The sequence below is a fragment of the Danio rerio genome, chromosome 1 (assembly GCF_049306965.1).
Source record: "Danio rerio strain Tuebingen ecotype United States chromosome 1, GRCz12tu, whole genome shotgun sequence".
NCBI lineage: Eukaryota > Metazoa > Chordata > Actinopteri > Cypriniformes > Danionidae > Danio > Danio rerio.
Window position 1 is genome coordinate 54088002 of NC_133176.1, and position 19499 is coordinate 54107500.

At 35.1% G+C, this 19499-nt stretch overlaps 2 protein-coding genes across 17 annotated transcripts in view; one reads left to right on the forward strand and one right to left on the reverse strand.

The window, feature by feature from the left end:
- Positions 1–19499, forward strand: part of otx2a (orthodenticle homeobox 2a) — a 238883-nt gene that overhangs the window by 77259 nt on the left and 142125 nt on the right. The window contains exon 2 of the mRNA XM_073908412.1: positions 14907–15176. The gene's annotated coding sequence lies outside the window, so the exon portion shown is untranslated. The remainder of the gene's footprint in view (positions 1–14906; positions 15177–19499) is intronic.
- The window catches only part of fam13a (family with sequence similarity 13 member A), a 96750-nt gene that overhangs the window by 75635 nt on the left and 1616 nt on the right, over positions 1–19499 (reverse strand). For 8 of the 16 annotated variants that reach the window (XM_073954802.1, XM_073954778.1, XM_073954783.1 and 5 more), the window contains exons 2-4: positions 14894–15080; positions 10925–11134; positions 4760–4937 (exon numbers count right to left, since the gene is read on the reverse strand). In XM_073954802.1, coding sequence (XP_073810903.1) covers positions 4760–4937; positions 10925–11134; positions 14894–15080 — 575 coding nt within the window. Of the gene's footprint in view, positions 1–4759; positions 4938–10924; positions 11135–14893; positions 15872–19499 lie in introns of those variants that run through there. The other 8 variants (XM_073954794.1, XM_073954776.1, XM_073954777.1 and 5 more) reach the window with 1 other exon arrangement.

Sequence of the window (19499 nt, forward strand, 5' to 3'; positions counted from 1 at the left end):
TGTTCGCTGACATTCCTGATGGACTTTGGCCCCCTCTGTTGGAGTCCAGGAGAGCGAGAACCAAACTAAACCTGCTTAAAACTTGCTTTATTACTCGTATAATGGCAGCTCAAATCTTCTAGAAGATTAAGGAAAAATAAGGAAAAAAAAAGGAAAAATAATCATGCTTTGGTACAGCGACTCTGCCTGAAAAAAAAAAATGAAATTATAAGACAGATGCAAAATTATGACATTTTTTAATGATTGTCACAATATTATAGGCTATATGTGTCTGGCAAATGAGAAACTGATGCTTTGGTACATCAATTTTAACAAAAAAATAATAATTATTATGAGATAAACATGTCAAAATGATGACTTTGGAATTCTTACATCCATTTATGACAATTTATAATCATGTCACAATATTATATGCAAATGTTTCTGACAAATAATAAAAAATCATGCTTTGGTAAACCAATTCTGACTGAAAAAATAAAAGTTAGACGAAAAAACTGGTCACAATTTTGACATAAGTATTCTTAAATCAATCTATGCCATGAATGATCATGTATACTTATGTCACAATAATATGACATTGTCCTATCATTCCAAATGTTAACTATTAATGTCATTATTAAAGGTGCAGTATGTAAGTTTGATACCCAGTGGTTGAATTAGGTATTGCACTCCTTGTTCAAACCACACGCAAGCACAGGTTGCCAGTTTGGTGACACAAACAGGAGTGTGTCTGACTGTCAAGCCTAAAGGCTGATTTGGGGCTTGCTTTAAATCGTGTTCTAAAGCAGCAACGCGCGATAGAAGGAATATTTTACATATTAAAAGGAGTTTTTGTCCTAACCAACACCTGAAATTTTTATTTTAGAAACGGCTTCTATTTCTTGAAGCTGAACAACAGAAAACTGACAATGATCACCTCATGTGCATCTCATGTGCTTTATTCATTGTTAAATGCTAATAATGTGAGTTTGAATGCCATTTCACATGACATTTATTGCCATAATACTGAAAGCAGCAGCAGATGGTTCACCTCAGGTCCTGAAAATAAAATAAACCATTTGAAATTAACCTTTAGAGCTGTGACTCTCTGTGCAAGCCAACACATCAGTGATTCAGCATCCACATTTAATAATGTTAAAGAAGTTTAATATGTTTGACTTTAGATTATAAACCTTTTTTTTGTTGGAGTGCAGTGAGTGCACTATTCTGTGCTTCGAATGGCTGTATATAAACTTCTGTCATGTTTCGTCTGGTGCGAACAGCCAAATTGCTTGTCACCGCAAATCTCGTTACGTATCATGTTGTTGGGACACAGGATTACAGTGTAACCTGCTCACCTAATGTTTATATGATTTGGTAATTAATAACCTCATTTGGAACTCTAAATCGGCATCTCATTTGGGAGTCTGCTACTGTCCACCCGAGATCGGATTTTGGTCACGGACACATACTTTGAGAGCTTTCCTGACTGAATGAATTACACTGTTTTCCACCAAGGCAACCCGGGGTGCTAAAATATAATTGGCTAAACTGGCATTGGGCGGGTTAAATGACCAAAACAATGACCGACGTTCTGGCATGCAACACTTTTTCAAAGCAGAACATCTGACTTCAGCATTGTTTTTCAGATAAACAAGAATGTACACTTAGCACTTTCTTATATATCTGCAAAGTCATAGAAGAGTCAAAAAGAAGAGTCAAAAACATACATACAGCACCTTTAAGAAAAAAAAGCATGCTGTGGTTTAAGATAATGGGCACAATATATCACAACTATGGCATAAATATGCAAGATTTATGCATGTTGTTTTTTTTATGATGCCAAAATAGGTGTATTTGTTCTATATGGTTAATTATAATGAGGTAATGTTTTTTTTTGGTAATGCATAATGTTACAAACAAACAAAACTAACTCAAAACACAAAAATTATAAGAATACAGTCAAATTACATGGCATAAAATAAAACAAATCAAGACTAAATCTAACAAAACAATTTTAGAATTTAAAAAAATCTAGAATGAAATAAATCTAGAATAATATCCAACGAAATATTTAGAGAAAATATATATATTTTACTGTGTAATAAAAATAATTGTAAAAATATAATCTAATAATCTATCATAAATATAATCAAAATATACCAAAACAAGATGTTTGTTTATTTTATTATATTGTATTATAATAATATTATATCATATCATATCATATATCATATCATATATCATATCATATCATATCATATATTATATAATATAATATAATATTATATTATATTATATTATATTATATTATATTATATTATATTATATTATATTATATTATATTATATTATGTAAGGTTTGATTGACAGCAAGTAAGCAGGTTAAACAGTGGAAAACAAAGTCATTGATCAGTGAAACTGTGCTGTGGTGTTGTGTGCTTGGTCAAGGGTCGTGTGAAATGTTTCTGACACACACACGTGCAGATCAATCCACAATTCAGTCAATGACCAGCAGCACCGAGAAAACGACACCCAGAATATATACTGCAACATGCAGCTAATGACGCATGACACACATACTGTAGCTTGGCAATGCATGCACAGACACTTCTAATTATTTAGACGAGTCAATCTGTGCTACAGAAATAAATGCACTGCCATGAACTTTAATGTAATGTTAAGAGGGCACATTAAATATCTTTTCTTTTTTTTTTAAGATGGCAAACTGGTGTTTGCAGAATTTGTGTGTGAAGTTTCAGCTCTATACAGTTGAAGTCAGAATTATTAGCCCTTCTGAATTGTTAGTCCCCCTGTTTATTTCTGTATAACGAAAAAAGATTTTTTTTCGACACATTTCTAAACATTAAAGTTTTAATAACTCATTCATAATAACTGATTTTATCTTTGTCATGATGACAGTAAATAAGATTTGACTAGATATTTTTCAAAATACTAGAGTTCAGCTTAAAGTGACATTTAAAGACTAGGTAAAATAGGCAAGTAAGGGTAATTATGGAACTCAATGCATAATAATGGTTTGTTTTGTTCTGATTATTGAAAAGCAATTGAATAAGGGGACTAATAATATTGCCCCTAATAATAATAAAACTGCCTTTATTCTAGCCGAAATAAACTTTCTCTAAGACTTTCTCCAGAGGAAAAAAATTTGGAAATGCAGTGAAAGATTCCATGATTAATTCCATTCCATGTTTAAATTTTGGACTCTGATTAGTTGCCTGAATCAAATGAGCCCACCCCCATGTCTCTATGACACTGCTATGCAAATAAATACATCTAGGCCTATTATAATGGCAGTCTATGGAATCAATGTGGGGGCGTGGCTTGAGAACTTCATTATCATATTGAGATGCTGATTGGTTGCATGAGTCAAATGAACCAACCCCCATGTCTGAATGACATTGCTGTTTAAACATGCATCTATGCCAATTATAATGGCAGTCTATGGAATCAGTTATTAGGGGTATTTAAATGATCTGGGGCGTGGCTTGAGAGCTTCATTATCATATTGCCAAGCTGATTGGTTGCATGAATCAAATGATCCCACCCCCATTTCTGTATGGCACTGCTATTTAACTTTTTATTGATGCGTGACAGTTATAATGGGAGATAGTGGGATGAATGGATTTCAGTGGGAAATGTTAAGGCTATGTAAAATTTTGGGATGCCCTACCACCCCAGGGGTACAACTTTTACCTCTGTTTGGGGTGTGCTCACCTCTCCACATGTCTTAAATCCCATATTTCTATGAAATTCACACTTGCCGCTATAATGTGTTAAAGTTGAGCTCAATGTTAAGTCAGTAGGATTTTGGGATGGGGGTGGGGTGGGGGGGTTACAGGGCCAAAAACCCCGGACCCCTTATTTAAGACATAGCACATCATTCCTGATAAATCCGCATGATTTGACCCCACTTTTAAGGGTCTGGGACATAAACTGTGGGAGAAGTTACGTGCTGAAATTATGAATAATACAAATTATAGAAAATAACAATAGTGGATTTGCCTAAAGGCAAACTCCACTAATAATGCATGTCATTTACATGTCATTTCATCTTATTTGTCAACATTTTAGCATTTTGTAGACCACATTTCATCTCTTTTGTTATTTCTTCAACAATCTTGCATTATAAATTTAACACTAGTCATCATCACCTGACCAACATTTATGTTGTGTCTTGTCTCGTTTTCATGAAATGAAAAACATGCGTTAATGACAATTTAAATAATAATTTTTATTGACAAAAGCAATACTATTTGTTGGCGTTTGTGAGTATTGTTTGAATCAGCCTTTAAATGCTATTCTGATACTCTAGAAACAACAAAACAAGCTAACCTTACACATCTTAATTGTAAAAAATGACTAGTAGTGATGGAATAAAGTCATAAATATTCAAACAGTAGTCAGACAGAGATAAGGAAAAAAGGTTACAACTTCTAAACTGAAGCCAGGACTTTCTGAAAACTTAGTGAATATGTTTATGTAGTTATGTAGTAGATATCGACTAGCATGCTACTGCTAATTTATTTATAAGGATAGTTAAATGTTTATCATTTCTGAGATTCACCACGTCAGCAGCCATCAGCCTGTCATACTGAGCAGAGCAAAGGCGTCCTGCCACAAGATGGCAACAGAGACCACATAATAAGTCCTTAGATGCTACTTAGCATGCTGCTGCTGTCTTCAATGTTTTTTTATAAAGAACTGACACTGAATATCAGATTGTGTTGTTTGTTAGTTTGTTGAATTGCTTGACTTACTGAAAGACGTTTGGTCCAAACACTGTGGCCAGGTTGCTGGCGGTCATACGGTTGTGTTCGTGTTCTTGCTCCACCTGCGACAGGAAGTAGCACAAGTACTGCAGGAGACTGTAGTGGAGATCTGGTAGTTGGCGGAGGAGCTCACGCAGGTCATGGCAGAAATCAGCCTCGCTGGACTCTGACAAATACAAAATAAAAGCGTTTTATAGAGTTAAAGGTCTTAATAGTATTGAAAATATAAAAGAAATGTTCAAAAAAGAGCTAAGGAGAAACCAAAGATAAAATTATTACAATAATATAATATTCCAGTTCCTGTGATACATTGTAGTAATAAAATGTAAGTTTTTATGTAAATTAATGCTGGGCAAAGATTAATTGTGATTATTCACATCTAAAATAAAAGTTTGTGTTGACAATATATCTGTCATTCAGATGCCCTTACAGCCGCAACCCATCTCTGGGAAACATCCACACATACACACACACACACTCATACACTACGGCTAATTTAGCCTACCCAATTCACCTGTACCGCATGTCTTTGGACTGTGGGGGAAACCGGAGCACCCGAAGGAAACCCACGCGAACGCAGGGAGAACATGCAAACTCCACACAGAAATGCCAACTGAGCCGAGGATCGAACCAGCGACCTTCTTGCTGTGAGGCGAACCCACTGCGCCACGTTTCCCAAGTATTGGGAAATCTCTGTAGACCGATGACATTTCATGCTGTTCAGCCTTATAACCTTAAAATGTGAGCAAAATCACCTGTGTGTCATCACTTTAGACATTACACTAGAGAATCATTCAAATACTAGCTCTGAAGTGACAATGGTGAATTAGCAACAGTTTCTGCTGTTCTGACATCAGCTGCCGATGTGAACGAATGGCAGAAGAAAGTAGTTCTTTGTAAAAAAAAGGGGGGGGGGGGGGTTCTCTGCGTTCTTTTTTATATACACTTATGCCATCGAACTGTTGTATAAACACTATCACACTTGCAGCATTGCAATATGGCTGTATATCAGCACTGGTGGGACACTAAGGCACGTAGCCTTAAAATAACTGTTAAATATTCATTTTTATTTTGGCTATTTATCACCTATGAATGCCTTATGTCATGTTGATATTTGTCAGTCTATAACGATAAATACATTGCAGTAATAATGTAATTATTAATCATTAATATCCACACAAATAAATGCATTATTTGATATACTATGTGTGTTGTATAATATATCTGTTTTGTAATATAATTTGTACTATGGCTGGTGCTCACAGAACAATAGCAGCTGCTGAGGAAAAGTGGCGACAGGGATTATTTGTGTGGTGTGGATGTGGAAGTGAATAAAGCTGACTCAGAACTACTCTGTAAGAACTAGGGGAAGGGTGACGGCTAAAACGGTGTGTGTATGTGTGGCAGGAAGAGAAAAGACAGCATCATGCTTAAAAGTAAAATCTGACTGCTTCATAGACTCTAATGGAATGAGAAGGAAAGCTAAGCCAGATTTCACTGCCAATAATCTGATATTTGATCAACACAACCTGAATCAGATCAAATCTAAAATTCCATCTTGTCTGCAATGGTCACACTTGTTTGCGTCAGAAAATATTTTAAATGACTGTGCAGTATCTGGATAAAAAACTCCCAATACAAAAATGTGTGTCTGCTTTAATCCTCATTTTCTGGCATTTGGGATGGACCATCTGTGCAGGATATATAGTGTCTCACACATGCCACAAAGAGAGGGAAATTGAGACACCACATATATTCTGATGTTAACATGACCAAGACAATACTCTGATTAATAATCTACCATGTATACATACTTTGATTACCCTAATCTTTCTAAACATAAGTAAACACAAGTCAAATTTGGATGTGTAATTTCTTAAGGATCTCTTATTTAGGAAGTCTTACTATGGATCTGATGTGTTTATTGATGCATCGCCAACACCAAGATAACATTAATCAAAGCAAAGTCACATTATAATGGATCCACTGGATCTGAGCCAGTAAAATAATGCTCCATCTAGTATTTTACACCGTTCAGAAGCCAACATCCAGCCTCTTCAGTCAGTGTGAAAAGACATTTGTTCTGAGGTAGTCTGCATTAAACTGGACAACAGGAGAAGCTCTGCTCAATCACTGACTCATATCATAACCTTCACCTAAATCATCTCAGTTGATCAACAGATTAGCAGCTACTAAACCAATGACCTGATTTGCTGTTGTGAAATAAATAGATTGTAATGTTAATATTAAATGTTAATAATAATAATAAAATTAAATGTATTGAATGATGTATTTTAAAAAATCGAATTAGTATCTAGGGTTGTGCTGAAAGACGATGTCATTGTCCATCGCCGATGGCCAATAGACAACACGATGCTGAGCCGGCATCTCCGATCTTCCGCCCCGGCCCCGTCGCAAACCTGCTTGCAAAAAATACACACTCATACAAAAAAATACACATACTAAAAATAACCCCCCCCCCCCCCCCCCCCAAACTCGGTTTTCACAAGATGATGCCATTGTCTATCACCATTGTCCATTGCAATTGTTTCACATTAGACATTGAACGATGCCAAATTGGTCTACATCGCCCAACCATATTAAAGTCCATCCAATAAGCCTAGCTTGTAGTGGACATGGTGTACAATGAAAAATATAAGACTAAAAAACTGTATTTCAGTGTTATGTATTTTCTCGCACAAGTACAGTAGTTCCATGTGAAGCTTGAATTTTGTTCATAAAATGTTTGGAGTTACTTTTGCAATGCTAACTAATGACAAAATATCAACCCAGACTCATTCTGAAAATGTACCCATATATACATTTCTGGAGAGCGGCAGTATGTTTTTTTTTTTTTTTTTTCGCAAATCCACCAGAGGCCACTGTGTATGCTATTTGAGATCTCAAATTAGTCTCGCGAGTGCCATTCATGCCTGCTGTTCTCGCGTAAATCCACAAGAGGCCGTTGTCGACTGACTGACTGACTGACCGACCGACTGACTGACTGAGCAATTGACTGACCAACCCTCTTTCTTCTGTGCAAAGCACAGATTGTACCCCCAGCCCACTTCCCTAAACCCAATCGACAGTTTTAAAAAGCAATCCAGAAAAAGAAAAGCCCTAACCTGATTTTTACCACGTTTCCAGATTTTACCACATTCTCACCCTGTTATTTAATTTTTATTATTATTTTTTTTTTTGGCTTCTGTTTTTGTTATACCTGCTTTCTGGAACCGTTTTTCGCCGGACTCAAACCCCATCATCGTGGTCAACTCTTCTCTACTTCTCACGTCTGCTGATGTACATGACAAGCTACTGGACAAACTGGTAACAGCTGGGAAGCCATCGATATGGAGATAAGCAGTCAGCTTGTAAGGGTGCCCCATACCGCCCCATAGCATTTGTTTTTAAGACCAAATGCAGCCATATGTACTTCTGGCTACATGATTTGTGATCTCAGGAAATGTAAATAGGGCTATGTTTTCAGAATGAGCCTATAGCCCCTTTCACACATACAGCAATTTTCCGGAAAGGTTGTATGTGTGAACAGGTCCTTTTTGAAAATACCGGTAAATTCGTTCTGGCTATTTTCCGGAAAGAGAAGTTGTAACATTACCGGCAATTTGCCGGAATGCTGCGCTGTGTGAATGCAGAAGGAAGATTCCCGTAATAAGCGCGTGCACGTCTAGAACGTGCTGACGTGAGACGTCTGCTTTAGCTAATCACAACAGTCAGACGCATTTACCTCCGCGCGGATTGTGAGGGTTTCTGAGGTTTTAGCTGCTAGAAGTTAGTCAGATCACGTTTATATGTTCTTCTTAATGCCAACTGTGTAAATAATCATCGATGAGATGCTTATGATAAGCCGTTGTTTGTTTACCTTCAAGCTTTGCGTGTGCCTGTGAAACAGCCTGTGAGTGCCTGCACACGCACATATTCACAATATTGATCATCCACAGATTTGTAATTTAGTAAAATGTTTACAAACACAAGCACAGCCGTTTAAAGCTCATTTGTGGTTAATGATGTCAGAATTTACCGGTATTTTGGAATGGATGTGTGAATGCTCTTTTCCGGAAAATTTCCGTAACGTCCTCGCCTGTGTGAACATCGCTTTTTTGAATATACCGGTAAAGTCGTTCCGGAAATTTTCCAGAAATTTACCGGTATCACTGTGTGAAAGGGGCTTATGTTGCAACATATGGTACAGCCAGTAGTAAACATACACCCTGTCAAAATGACCAGGAAGAGAAATCATCATTTGCAAATAAAGTCGTTTTTGGTGCACCAAAGTCTTGTTGGAGCTGCGTATGACTGCACTTAAATCACTGAAGACACATGGAATGTTTTGACAATATTTTTGGTTCCCTTTTCTGGACTTTAAACATCTCGGGACTACTGCTGTCTGTGGAGGATCAGAGAGCTCTCTAATTTCATCCAAATTATCTTCAGTTATGTTCATCATAGTATGTTCCTGCACAACAGGAGAATCTTGAAAGCGTTTATAGGAATGCATTATTAATGCAATCCTACCAGACACGGATGAAGCAACTTATGAAGTGTGGATGAAGCGTTAAGCATGAGTGATTTACATGTTAAGTCAATGCAAAGATATCCTGCGACGCTACATCTTAAGTCGATGCATGTTAGGTCATTTACATGTTAAGTCAATGCAAAGACATCCTGCAACGCTATTATTTTGGCCATTTGGTGCACTTAACGCACCAAAAATGTAAATAATATACTTGTCTTTACCTAAACAATTAAGTAAAGTTGACTGAAAATAACTTAAAATTTAACATTTTGGTCCTATCACTTCAAAATATGAGGTAATTTAACTTGTGTACCATGAAATTCATAAACGTAAGATTTCAAGTGTCACGATTACCAGCGATCGGATTCCATAAGATCGCTGGTTCTCACTCAGCATAGCCTTGGACTACAATTCCGCCATTGTTGGACTACATATTCATACATGCACTCCATATTCATACATGCCTCCTCATCTAGACTTGATTACTCGCACCACCTGAGGATTGTCAGAGGCTGATTGCACACACTACTTAAGCCACACACTCACCTATTCAGTTTGCCGAGTCTTGTTTACTGTCAGTAGCACTACAACGCGTTTCCCAGTCTTGTTATCCTGTGTACCGACCTTAGCCTTGTTAGCATCCTTGTCTTTGCCTGCCGCCTGCCTTTGACCTTTCGCCTGTTACTGATTACGATTCTGGACTGCCTTCACATACCCGTTGGTACCTGTATTGACCATTGCTTGCCTGATGACGAATAAACCTGCATTGTGGATCTTACCTCAGTTGTATGTGTCACTCCCCGTGGTTAAATCAAGTCTAGTGAGCTCAAAATCATGATTAATTCTTTGAAAACAATAGGTCATTATCTCAAATGTAGTCTTGACTGTGAAATTCCAACCAAACTTGGTACTAAGTTTGGTGAACTGAAAAATTTAAGCATAGTCTACAAAACCGGCAAGTTAAATAAACTTAAATATGCAAGTTTTGGGAGACTCCATGACTCAATTTAATTGAGGCAACGAGTTTACTCAATTAATGTAGTTCAGTCAACTTATTAGGGTTTTCAGTGTGTGATTTGACATTTAACGCTTGCCACGTTTCCTATGAGAAATGGGTTTAGTGGACTGTATTATATGGGGTCCTAGAAACTGCAACTTTCTTCTCCTTCCCATATTTTAGGTGCTCTATAGCTCCCTCTAGAGTCTGCTTTTGTATTTTAAAACATTGTAATAAGGGCGGCACAGTGGCTCAGTGGTTAGCACTGTTGCCTCATAGCAAAAAGGTTACTGGTTTGATTCCCGGCTGGGCCAGTTGGCATCTCTGTTTGAAGCTTGCATTTTCTGCCCGTGTTTCTTCCTGGGTTTCCTCTGAGTGCTCCGGTTTCTCTCACAGTCCAAAGACATGCCCTATAGGTGAATTGAATGAACTAAATTGGCCGTAGCGCATAAGTATGTGTGTGAATGAGTGTGTATGGGTGTGTCGGCTGGAAGAGCATCTGCTGTGTAAAACATATCCCAGAATAGTTTATCGATTCATTCCGCTGTGGGGATCCCTGATAAATAAGGTACTAAGCCAAAGGAAAATGATTGAAAATTGTAATAAGCTGAAGGGGACTTACCCTGGTAGAGCTGAATGAGAGGTTTGTGGATGGACTGATGGATAAGGCCTTCAGGAAGATCCCTGAAGAACTGCTTCAGTAAACTGGCTACTGCAAACGTGTCCACTTCCTGATCCAGATCCACTGCTTCTCCACCATCAAACCTCTGCCGCAGGCTCTCCACTGTCCGCACACTGCCGTTCACTCTGAACAGACCCTCCTGACGAAGACCTGACAGACAGACAGAAAGAGAGATGCAAAGCGCTTAGTTAAAACTGACAGCTGGTTGGTTTTAACAGGTAATGCTCATTGCTCACACAGATATTTGAGCCCATCATTCATTCATTCATTTGCTATATTTGGGCTTAGTCTCTATTTCAGAGGTCACCACAGCGGAATGAACCGCCAACTATTCCAGTATATGTTTTATGCAGTGGATGCCTTTCCAGCCACAACCCAGTACTGGGAAATTGAGCCCATTATTCAACTATATATTTACTTCTGTTAATGTGTGCAAATATATATATTTATTCAGTGTTTATGTTTATTACAGTAATGTTTTTAAGTAATATACAAATGTTTGGATGGTTTATGTACACTACAGTTTGTAAAGCATCTGCTAAATGCATAAATGTAAAATGTAAAGTAATATTTTCTGTCTATTTAATTCAAGTTTATTTGTATACAGCACTTTTCACAAAAAAATATTGTTTCAAAGCAGCTTTACACACATTATTGCATTACGATGAAATTCAGAAAAGATTATTAGTTACTATAACTTTAATAACTAATTAACTAGTAACTAATAGCTTTTCAGAGTTAAAGTCATACGCGTATATATAGACATTAACTTTTAGTGTATATTATATGAGAGACTTCCTTTGTTTATCAAACAAGTGGTTCTACTTTGTATTGTAAACCTTACATAAACGTTATTTTCTCTTTAGTTCTTGTCTTAAGTTTTTAGTTGCTGTACTCCTAAAAACATTCCACATGAATCTGCAGATTTTGTCCAGTAATTCTGCGTAAGATTGGCTAAAAAAAAGTCTGCAGATTCTGTCTGGCCCTGGTAATGAGCTCAGTTTTAAAGGGACAGTTCACTCAAAGATGAACATTTGCTTTGTTTTCACCTCTCAACACAAGTGGTTCTAAACTTAACACAGCTCTAACACAAAACAAGATATTTGGTAAAATGTTTGGAAAAATCTGCCATTTACGTCCATAGAAGAAACTAAAAATACCATTGACTTCAGCTGTTTTGTTTTTTCAGCATTTTTCAGTATATCTTCATTTGTGTTTAACAGAAAAAAAATCTGTCCCATTAACATAGAACTAATGTAAATATATATGGCAAAATATTAGATCAATTGAATAAAAACATACAGTATAATCAAAGTAACACTTCAAATGTCGAAGCACTGTGACAGCCAGTTTTTCTCAAAGAGCAGGGATTGGATGTTCTGAAAGCTCACAGCGCCACCCAGTGAAAAATAAGCTGAACTGCAGCTTTTGGTCCAGAATGTTTACATAGAGTCTATTGGATACTACATGTTAACTACAGATATAAGTCAAGGGTTTTTATTAAGTAAGTTTCGTTGGATTATATATTTTATTGATTCTAAAAGCTCTTTTTAATTAAATTTAAAAGTTATGTTATTTTTTATTGGGCGAAAAGAAACAATATTTATATTTATTTGACAATCAACAGTATGTCCAGTACATTTTAGCAAAGTAAGTTGATTTGGTCAATGAGTACAACTCTATGTAAAATGTAAAAAGTATCTGGTAAAATGAGTTTAAAACCACTATTTAAAGTATGGACACAATTCTAACACTAAAACTCTATTCATAGCTGAAATTTGAATTGTACAATTGAAGTCTAATAATAAATTAAGTTGGATTCTAAAGTGTAGATGCTTTTTTTATGTTGTTTGTTAAAGTATGCATATTAGTCTGTCAAAATTAAAAATTTTAATCTTGCTAGTTTTGTTAACTGGGAAATTTGTATTACTAATTACTACTTTGTAACAGATAAGGTAGATTTTAATAGTATTTTTTATAAATATTTATATTTATTATATATTATATTATTAAAATATTATATTTATTAATTGTGTTTTTATATAATAGCATCATATAAAACCACAAACATATTTTCATAATTGACTATGGATTGGTGAACAATTTAGTAGTTTTACAAAGAAATGAATGCGCTTTTCCAAAAGATTTTGCACATAGCTAACTTTTGGTCATACCAAACAAGTTCTGCTTTTTTTTTTTATTATGGCCGACATCGATCCAGAAGCCAATTACCTAATGCTAACAGTCACAGCTTGCTCTTTATTGTCTGAAGGCTTTGAGCCGTTCACTAACACTGTAAAAGCTGTGACTTTATCCTCCTAGCCAACATGTACAATTAGCAGATCGAAAAGTGGACCGGTTGCCAGTTCACATTGACTACAGCCAAGAAACAGTGCACTGAGTGCACAAAATAAAACAAGAACACAAAAGAAAATCTGATTACATTTTAAAAAGGAAAAATAATTATTTAAAAATGTCTACAACTTTTATAGTAAATAAATAGAATAGTAACATTTCTAGCATTATAAATGCACTGCATTTATATTAAAAAGTATAAAAAATTATTTTAAAATAATTCATAAATAAAAAGTATTATGAAAGTATTATAAAATAAAAAGTATTATTCAAATTAAAAAGTATTATAAAATTATTGCAATTAATTAATGTCTTTCGAATGAGACGTTAAACCGAGGTCCCGACTCTCTGTGGTTGTTAAAAATACCAGGATGTCCTTCGAAAAAGAGTAGGGGTTTAATCCCGGGGTCCTGGCCAAATCTGCCCCCTGGCCTCGGTCCATCATGGCCTCCTAACCATCCCCATATCATAATTGTCTCCTCTTGGTGTGTGGTGTGTGGTCTGGTTGCGTCATCCAGGTGGATACTGTACACTGGTGTAAAGCGTTTTGAGTGCCCAGAAAAGCATTATATAAATGTGAGGAAATGTTGTTATTATTATTATTATTATTATTATTATTATTATTATTATTTTTATTATTAAGTGTAACTCATATGTTATCAATCTAATATATCTATATATTATACATCTATAAATATATAATATAAATGTAATTTATAAACATATACCGGCCATTTAATTAGGTACACCTGTCCAACTGCTCGTTAACGCAAATTTTAATCAGCCAATCACATGACGCCAATTCTGTGCATGTTGATATGGTTAAGACGATTTGCTGCAGTTAAAACTAAGCATCAGAATGGGGAAGAAAGGTGATTCAAGTGATTTTGTACGTGGCATGGTTGTTGCGCTGGTCTGAGTATTTCAGAAACTGCTGATTTGCTGGGATTTTCATGCACAACCATAGAGTTCACAGAGAATGGTCTGACAAAGAGAAAATATCCAGTGAGCGGCAGTTCTGTGGGCACAAATGCCTTTTTGATGGCAGAGGTCAGAGGAGAATGGCCAGACTGGTTCCAGCTGATAGAAAGGCAACAGTAACTTAAATAACCACTCATTACAACCGAGGTCTGCAGAAGAGCATCTCTGAACACAAAACACGCCAACCTTGAGGCAGATAACATATTTATATTATAAAACTTAAAGGGAGAAAGAACAAAATGTTTCTGTATATGTTGCTACAGTTTGACTTTGCAGCACCTCCAATCACATACAACAAATCCCAAAAAGTCTCTCTGATGGCAGAAATATCTGAATCAGCAGTAACCAGGACATGATGTGCGCTGCGTTCCGTCACTGCATGCATTATAACACCTCACCAACGGATTCCTCAGGTTACTCTCAATACTTTATCACTGTTCCCAGATCAAATTTCCTCAACCGCAATGAGGTCAAACATTAGATATGACGCTCTTTCCGCTTTTCAACATTAACGTTAATCTGCTTTGATGTAATCAACTTTATAAAAGCGCTGTAGAAATAAAGTTGACTTGCCTTGTTTCTGTAGATGCTCCACCAAACGCCGCACCACCGCAGGCACCTCGTCCTCCAGCAGTCCCAGATCTCGAAGCTCCAGCAGGGACACGGTGAACATCTTCCTCCTCTGCGGATGGGCTCTGATCGTGGGCATCTGCACCATCCACTTCATGTCCTCCTTGATCTGGACCGCGGCCTTGTTGTGCTTAGAAAAGCAGAAGAATGAGGAGCAGTCCACCACATCCACCGTTCTCACCGGCTGCATCTCTAACAGCCCATAAATCACACTCTCAAACCGCAGGTACAGGTGGATCTGTCACTCTCTATGTGTGTGTGTGTGTGTGTGTGTGTGTGTGTGTGTGTACACGTCACAAGGGGTTACCATGCACCTGTAACCAGGTTAGGGAAAACACACCTACATAGTGCACACAAACACACACACACACACACACAGCTGACTGTATATCAGGTCATATAGTAGAGGAAAGCTATAAAATGTTCTGCATTCAGGAAATTAGACTCATGATGAGCAAATGTTTACTTAATGGAAATGTTTTCTTTGAAGAGAAACTGAACGGGGTCATTAATGGTTTCAGTGTAAGCATATATGTGATAAGTAAATGTGTTCTTTATAAAAATAAATGTAAAAGATATATTTAAATACATTTTATTTAAATAAATCAACATTAAGTAGTGTGTTCATAATAGTAATCCTCTGAAAATGTCTTCTAAATTGTCACTATTAATTAACCCTTAATTAGCAAAGTGATTCTACCATTTTTATGAAGTGGGTACATTACTTAGGCTTCCATTAATTTTATACTGTTTAACCCTATATTGTATTGCCCTCACCCTTAACTTAACCATTACAGGAGTCAGTGTACTGCTTTACTTTCTGAAAAAACTCATCCTGTGTGATTTATAATCTTTTTGATAAATGAGGACGTCAACAATGTCCTCATATTTTACCTCTTTTTTGTAATACCTGTGTCATACCCATGTCATTATACAGATTTGTGTCCTGATATGTCATAAAAACATGTACACACATACTGTATTTATGTATAGATATATATGTATATATATATATATATATATATATATATATATATATATATATATATATGTATATGTATATATATATATATGTATGTATGTATGTATGTATATATATATATATATATATATATATATATATATATATATATATATATATATATATATATATGTGTGTGTGTGTGTGTGTGTGTGTGTGTGTATGTACTACTTATGTATATGTACTTATGTATTTAATAAAACAACTGAAACATACTGTATTTACAGGCTTAATATTGGTGCTACATTTAATTTAATTTGAAAATAAGTGTTTTCGATTTTAATATACTTGCCTAATATACTTGAACTTTTTCATTTACTACTTACTATACTTACTAATATGCTTACTTTTCTGATATAATTAGTAACATAATTTATAACTGTGATGTAAAGCTGAATGTTTAGCATCATTACTCCACTCTCCAGTGTCGCATGATCTTAATTCACTGCTCATTTCTTTATTATTATCATCAGCGTTAACAACTGTTGCTTTTTTATTGCGGTTAATCGACTTTACTGTAATTTTTAATCAAATTATTATTTTCTTTCAATAACAATGAGCTCTGAGTTTTGAACAGCAGTGTGCTCTTCATATTGAGTCTAATATGGAAGCTTTATATCTCAATACGCTTGATGAAGCCTCTCGTGTTTAGTTTTTGAAGTTGACATTAAGAACATAAGCTGGTCTGAGCTCCTCGTGAGACCCACAGAAACAGATGTCCATGAAATCACACACACTCACAAACACTTCATGTGTGTCAGCATACAGTCATGCTATTCAGCCAATCACAATAATAAAACACTTACTCTGTGCTGTTGATTTTCATTGCAGGTTTAAAATAAGGACTAAATCTTTATTACTTAATGACCTCCCCTACGCACACACACACACTTTAATTCTTGTGGGATGTCAATTAAAATTCAAACCCACCCCCACAGTCTGAAATAACACCTCAGTTTAAGCTCCTCATATCAAACTCTGAGGAGTTTAGTTAGGCTAGCTCAAATTCTTGCTGATTGCACCCATGTTTAAAAGCCTGTGCTCTTTTTTTTTTTTTTTAAAGAAATGAAGATTATTATTATTGATTATTATTATTGATTAAGAATGCAAAAATGACTCTAAGTTGAGTATTTTATACTGTTAGCATTACTTTTGAATAGTAATAATGTTAGCACTATATCATGTCAGTTTGTTTTACTATTTAATAAAATAAGCTTAATTTTCAACAGGATTAAAAAAGGGAATTGCAGCTTTTAAATCTCTTAATTCTGATTTATTTATTGCACTTGGAAGTATTTTATAGTAGACTTCTTGTATCTTCAGCAAATTGTTTGTTTATATATCATTGCAATTTCAAGTCTTTCACTTGCGATTGTAAGTTAACATCTTGTTAGCAAACTGTGAAGAAAAAGTCAGGATTGGAGTTGGATGGTGGAACTGTTACTAGTTTGTTAATCATCATTTCCCCTCGCTCTCTCTCTAAATTGTATACTTTTAATCTTTGTGTTCATCAAAAAACGGTATTTATTCAAAAACCAATTCTAATGGACTGTGAGATGAATGAATTGAATTTTTGAAATATTTTTCTGATATTAAACTATATTAAGAATTCAAAACTGATTGTTTTCTAGGTTATGTAAAGCTCTTATATAAACATTTAAATGTTAACCTCAAACATACTTAACACATACTGAACATAAATATTAATCAGAAAATATCAATCAGTTTTATTCAGTATCAATCAGCATTTTTTATGGCTGTCAAATAATTCATCAAATTAATTGCATCCAAAATAAAAGTTTGTATTTGCATAATGCATGTATGCTTAATAAATATTGTGTGTATTGTGTGTATTGTGTGTGTGTGTGCTTATATAAGGTGATGCGGTGGCGCAGTGGGTAGCACATTCACCTCACAGCAAGAAGGTCGCTGGTAATTTAGGGTTATTATACAAGTTATTGTATAATGATGGTTTGTTTTGTAGACTATCAAAAATAAATAGCATAAAGGGACTAATAATTTTGAGCCTAAAATATATTTAAGATAATTAAAACCTGCTTTTGTTCTAGCCGAAATAAAACAAATAAGACTTTCTCCAGAATAAAAAATATTATCAAACATACTGTGAAAATTCCTTGCTCTGTTAAACATCATTTGGAAAATATTTTTAGAAGAAAAGAAATTCAATAGGGGGCTAATAATTCTGACTTAAATGGTATGTTTTGAGAAAAGCTGTCATAAAAACAAAAGAACTGATTAATATTTTAAATTGCGATAATATTTCAATATATTACTTTACTAGTAGCACACAAGACTTTTTCAGATACAGTCTATAGTTAAGCTAATGCTCGCATTCAAATAACGTGTTGCAAATGGCAAGATGGGGCATTGTGTTACTAGACAGTGCCCAATTTCACAATCTCTGCTGGCTCTGAAGCAAGTCTCAGCCTGTTCATTCATTTCTCACAGGCTTGTGTGCACATGTGCTGTGTGTGGTCCTGACAGCAACCGCTCATAGCGACAGCTGCACAGCACAATACAGCACAGATTAGCAACACAGACTAAAAAACTTTGTGCCATGATGACAGTACATAATATTTTACTAGATATTTTCAAGATACTAGTGTTCAGCTTAAAGTGACATTAACTAGGTTAAAAAGGTAAGTTAGCGTAATTAGGCTAGTTGTATAATGATGGTTTGTTGTGTAGGCAAACAATAAAATATAGCTTAAGGGGGCTTAAAATATTGATATTAAAATGGGTTTTAAAAAATTAAAAAGTGATTTTATTCTAGTCAAAATAAAACAAATAAGACTTTCTCCAGAAGAAATAATATTATAGGAAATACTGTGAAAAATTATTCGCTCTGTTAAATGTCATTTGGGAAATATTTGAAGAAGAAAAGAAATTACAGGAGCGAATCATTTTGGCTTCAATTGTATATGACCCCAAACCCCAAAAACTTTACCAGTCTTCACTTGCACATGTATTTTTGTGGGAACAGCCAACAATTGGTCAAATTGGGTTTTTTTTATGCCAGAAATCATTTAAATATTATGTAAAGATTGTTTCGTGAAGACATTTTGTACATTTCCTACCATTAGTATATTAAAACTCAATTTCTGATTTGTAAAATGCGCTGCTAAGGATGTAACTTGAACAACTTTAAAGAATATTGTCCTCAATGTTTATTTCTTTTTAACTCTCAGATTTCAGATTTTCAAATAGTTGTATCTCAGACAATTATTGTCCTGTCATTACAAATAATACACCAATGGAAATGTTTCTGAAAATTGACACTGGGTTGTCTGGTTTTGTGCTCCACACTGTAAAAACAATTGTACTGCTTTACATTTTTGAGTTGAATCAAATGAACTCTTCTAGTCATCTCAACTTTCATCAATCAAACTGACTAAAAATATAAAGTTAATCTTTGTATAACTTAAAGAAATTAGCTGAAACCTGTTAAGCTTATCCAATTAAGCTAAAGCAACATAAAAATATCTGTTGTCTTGACTTTTTGTCTTT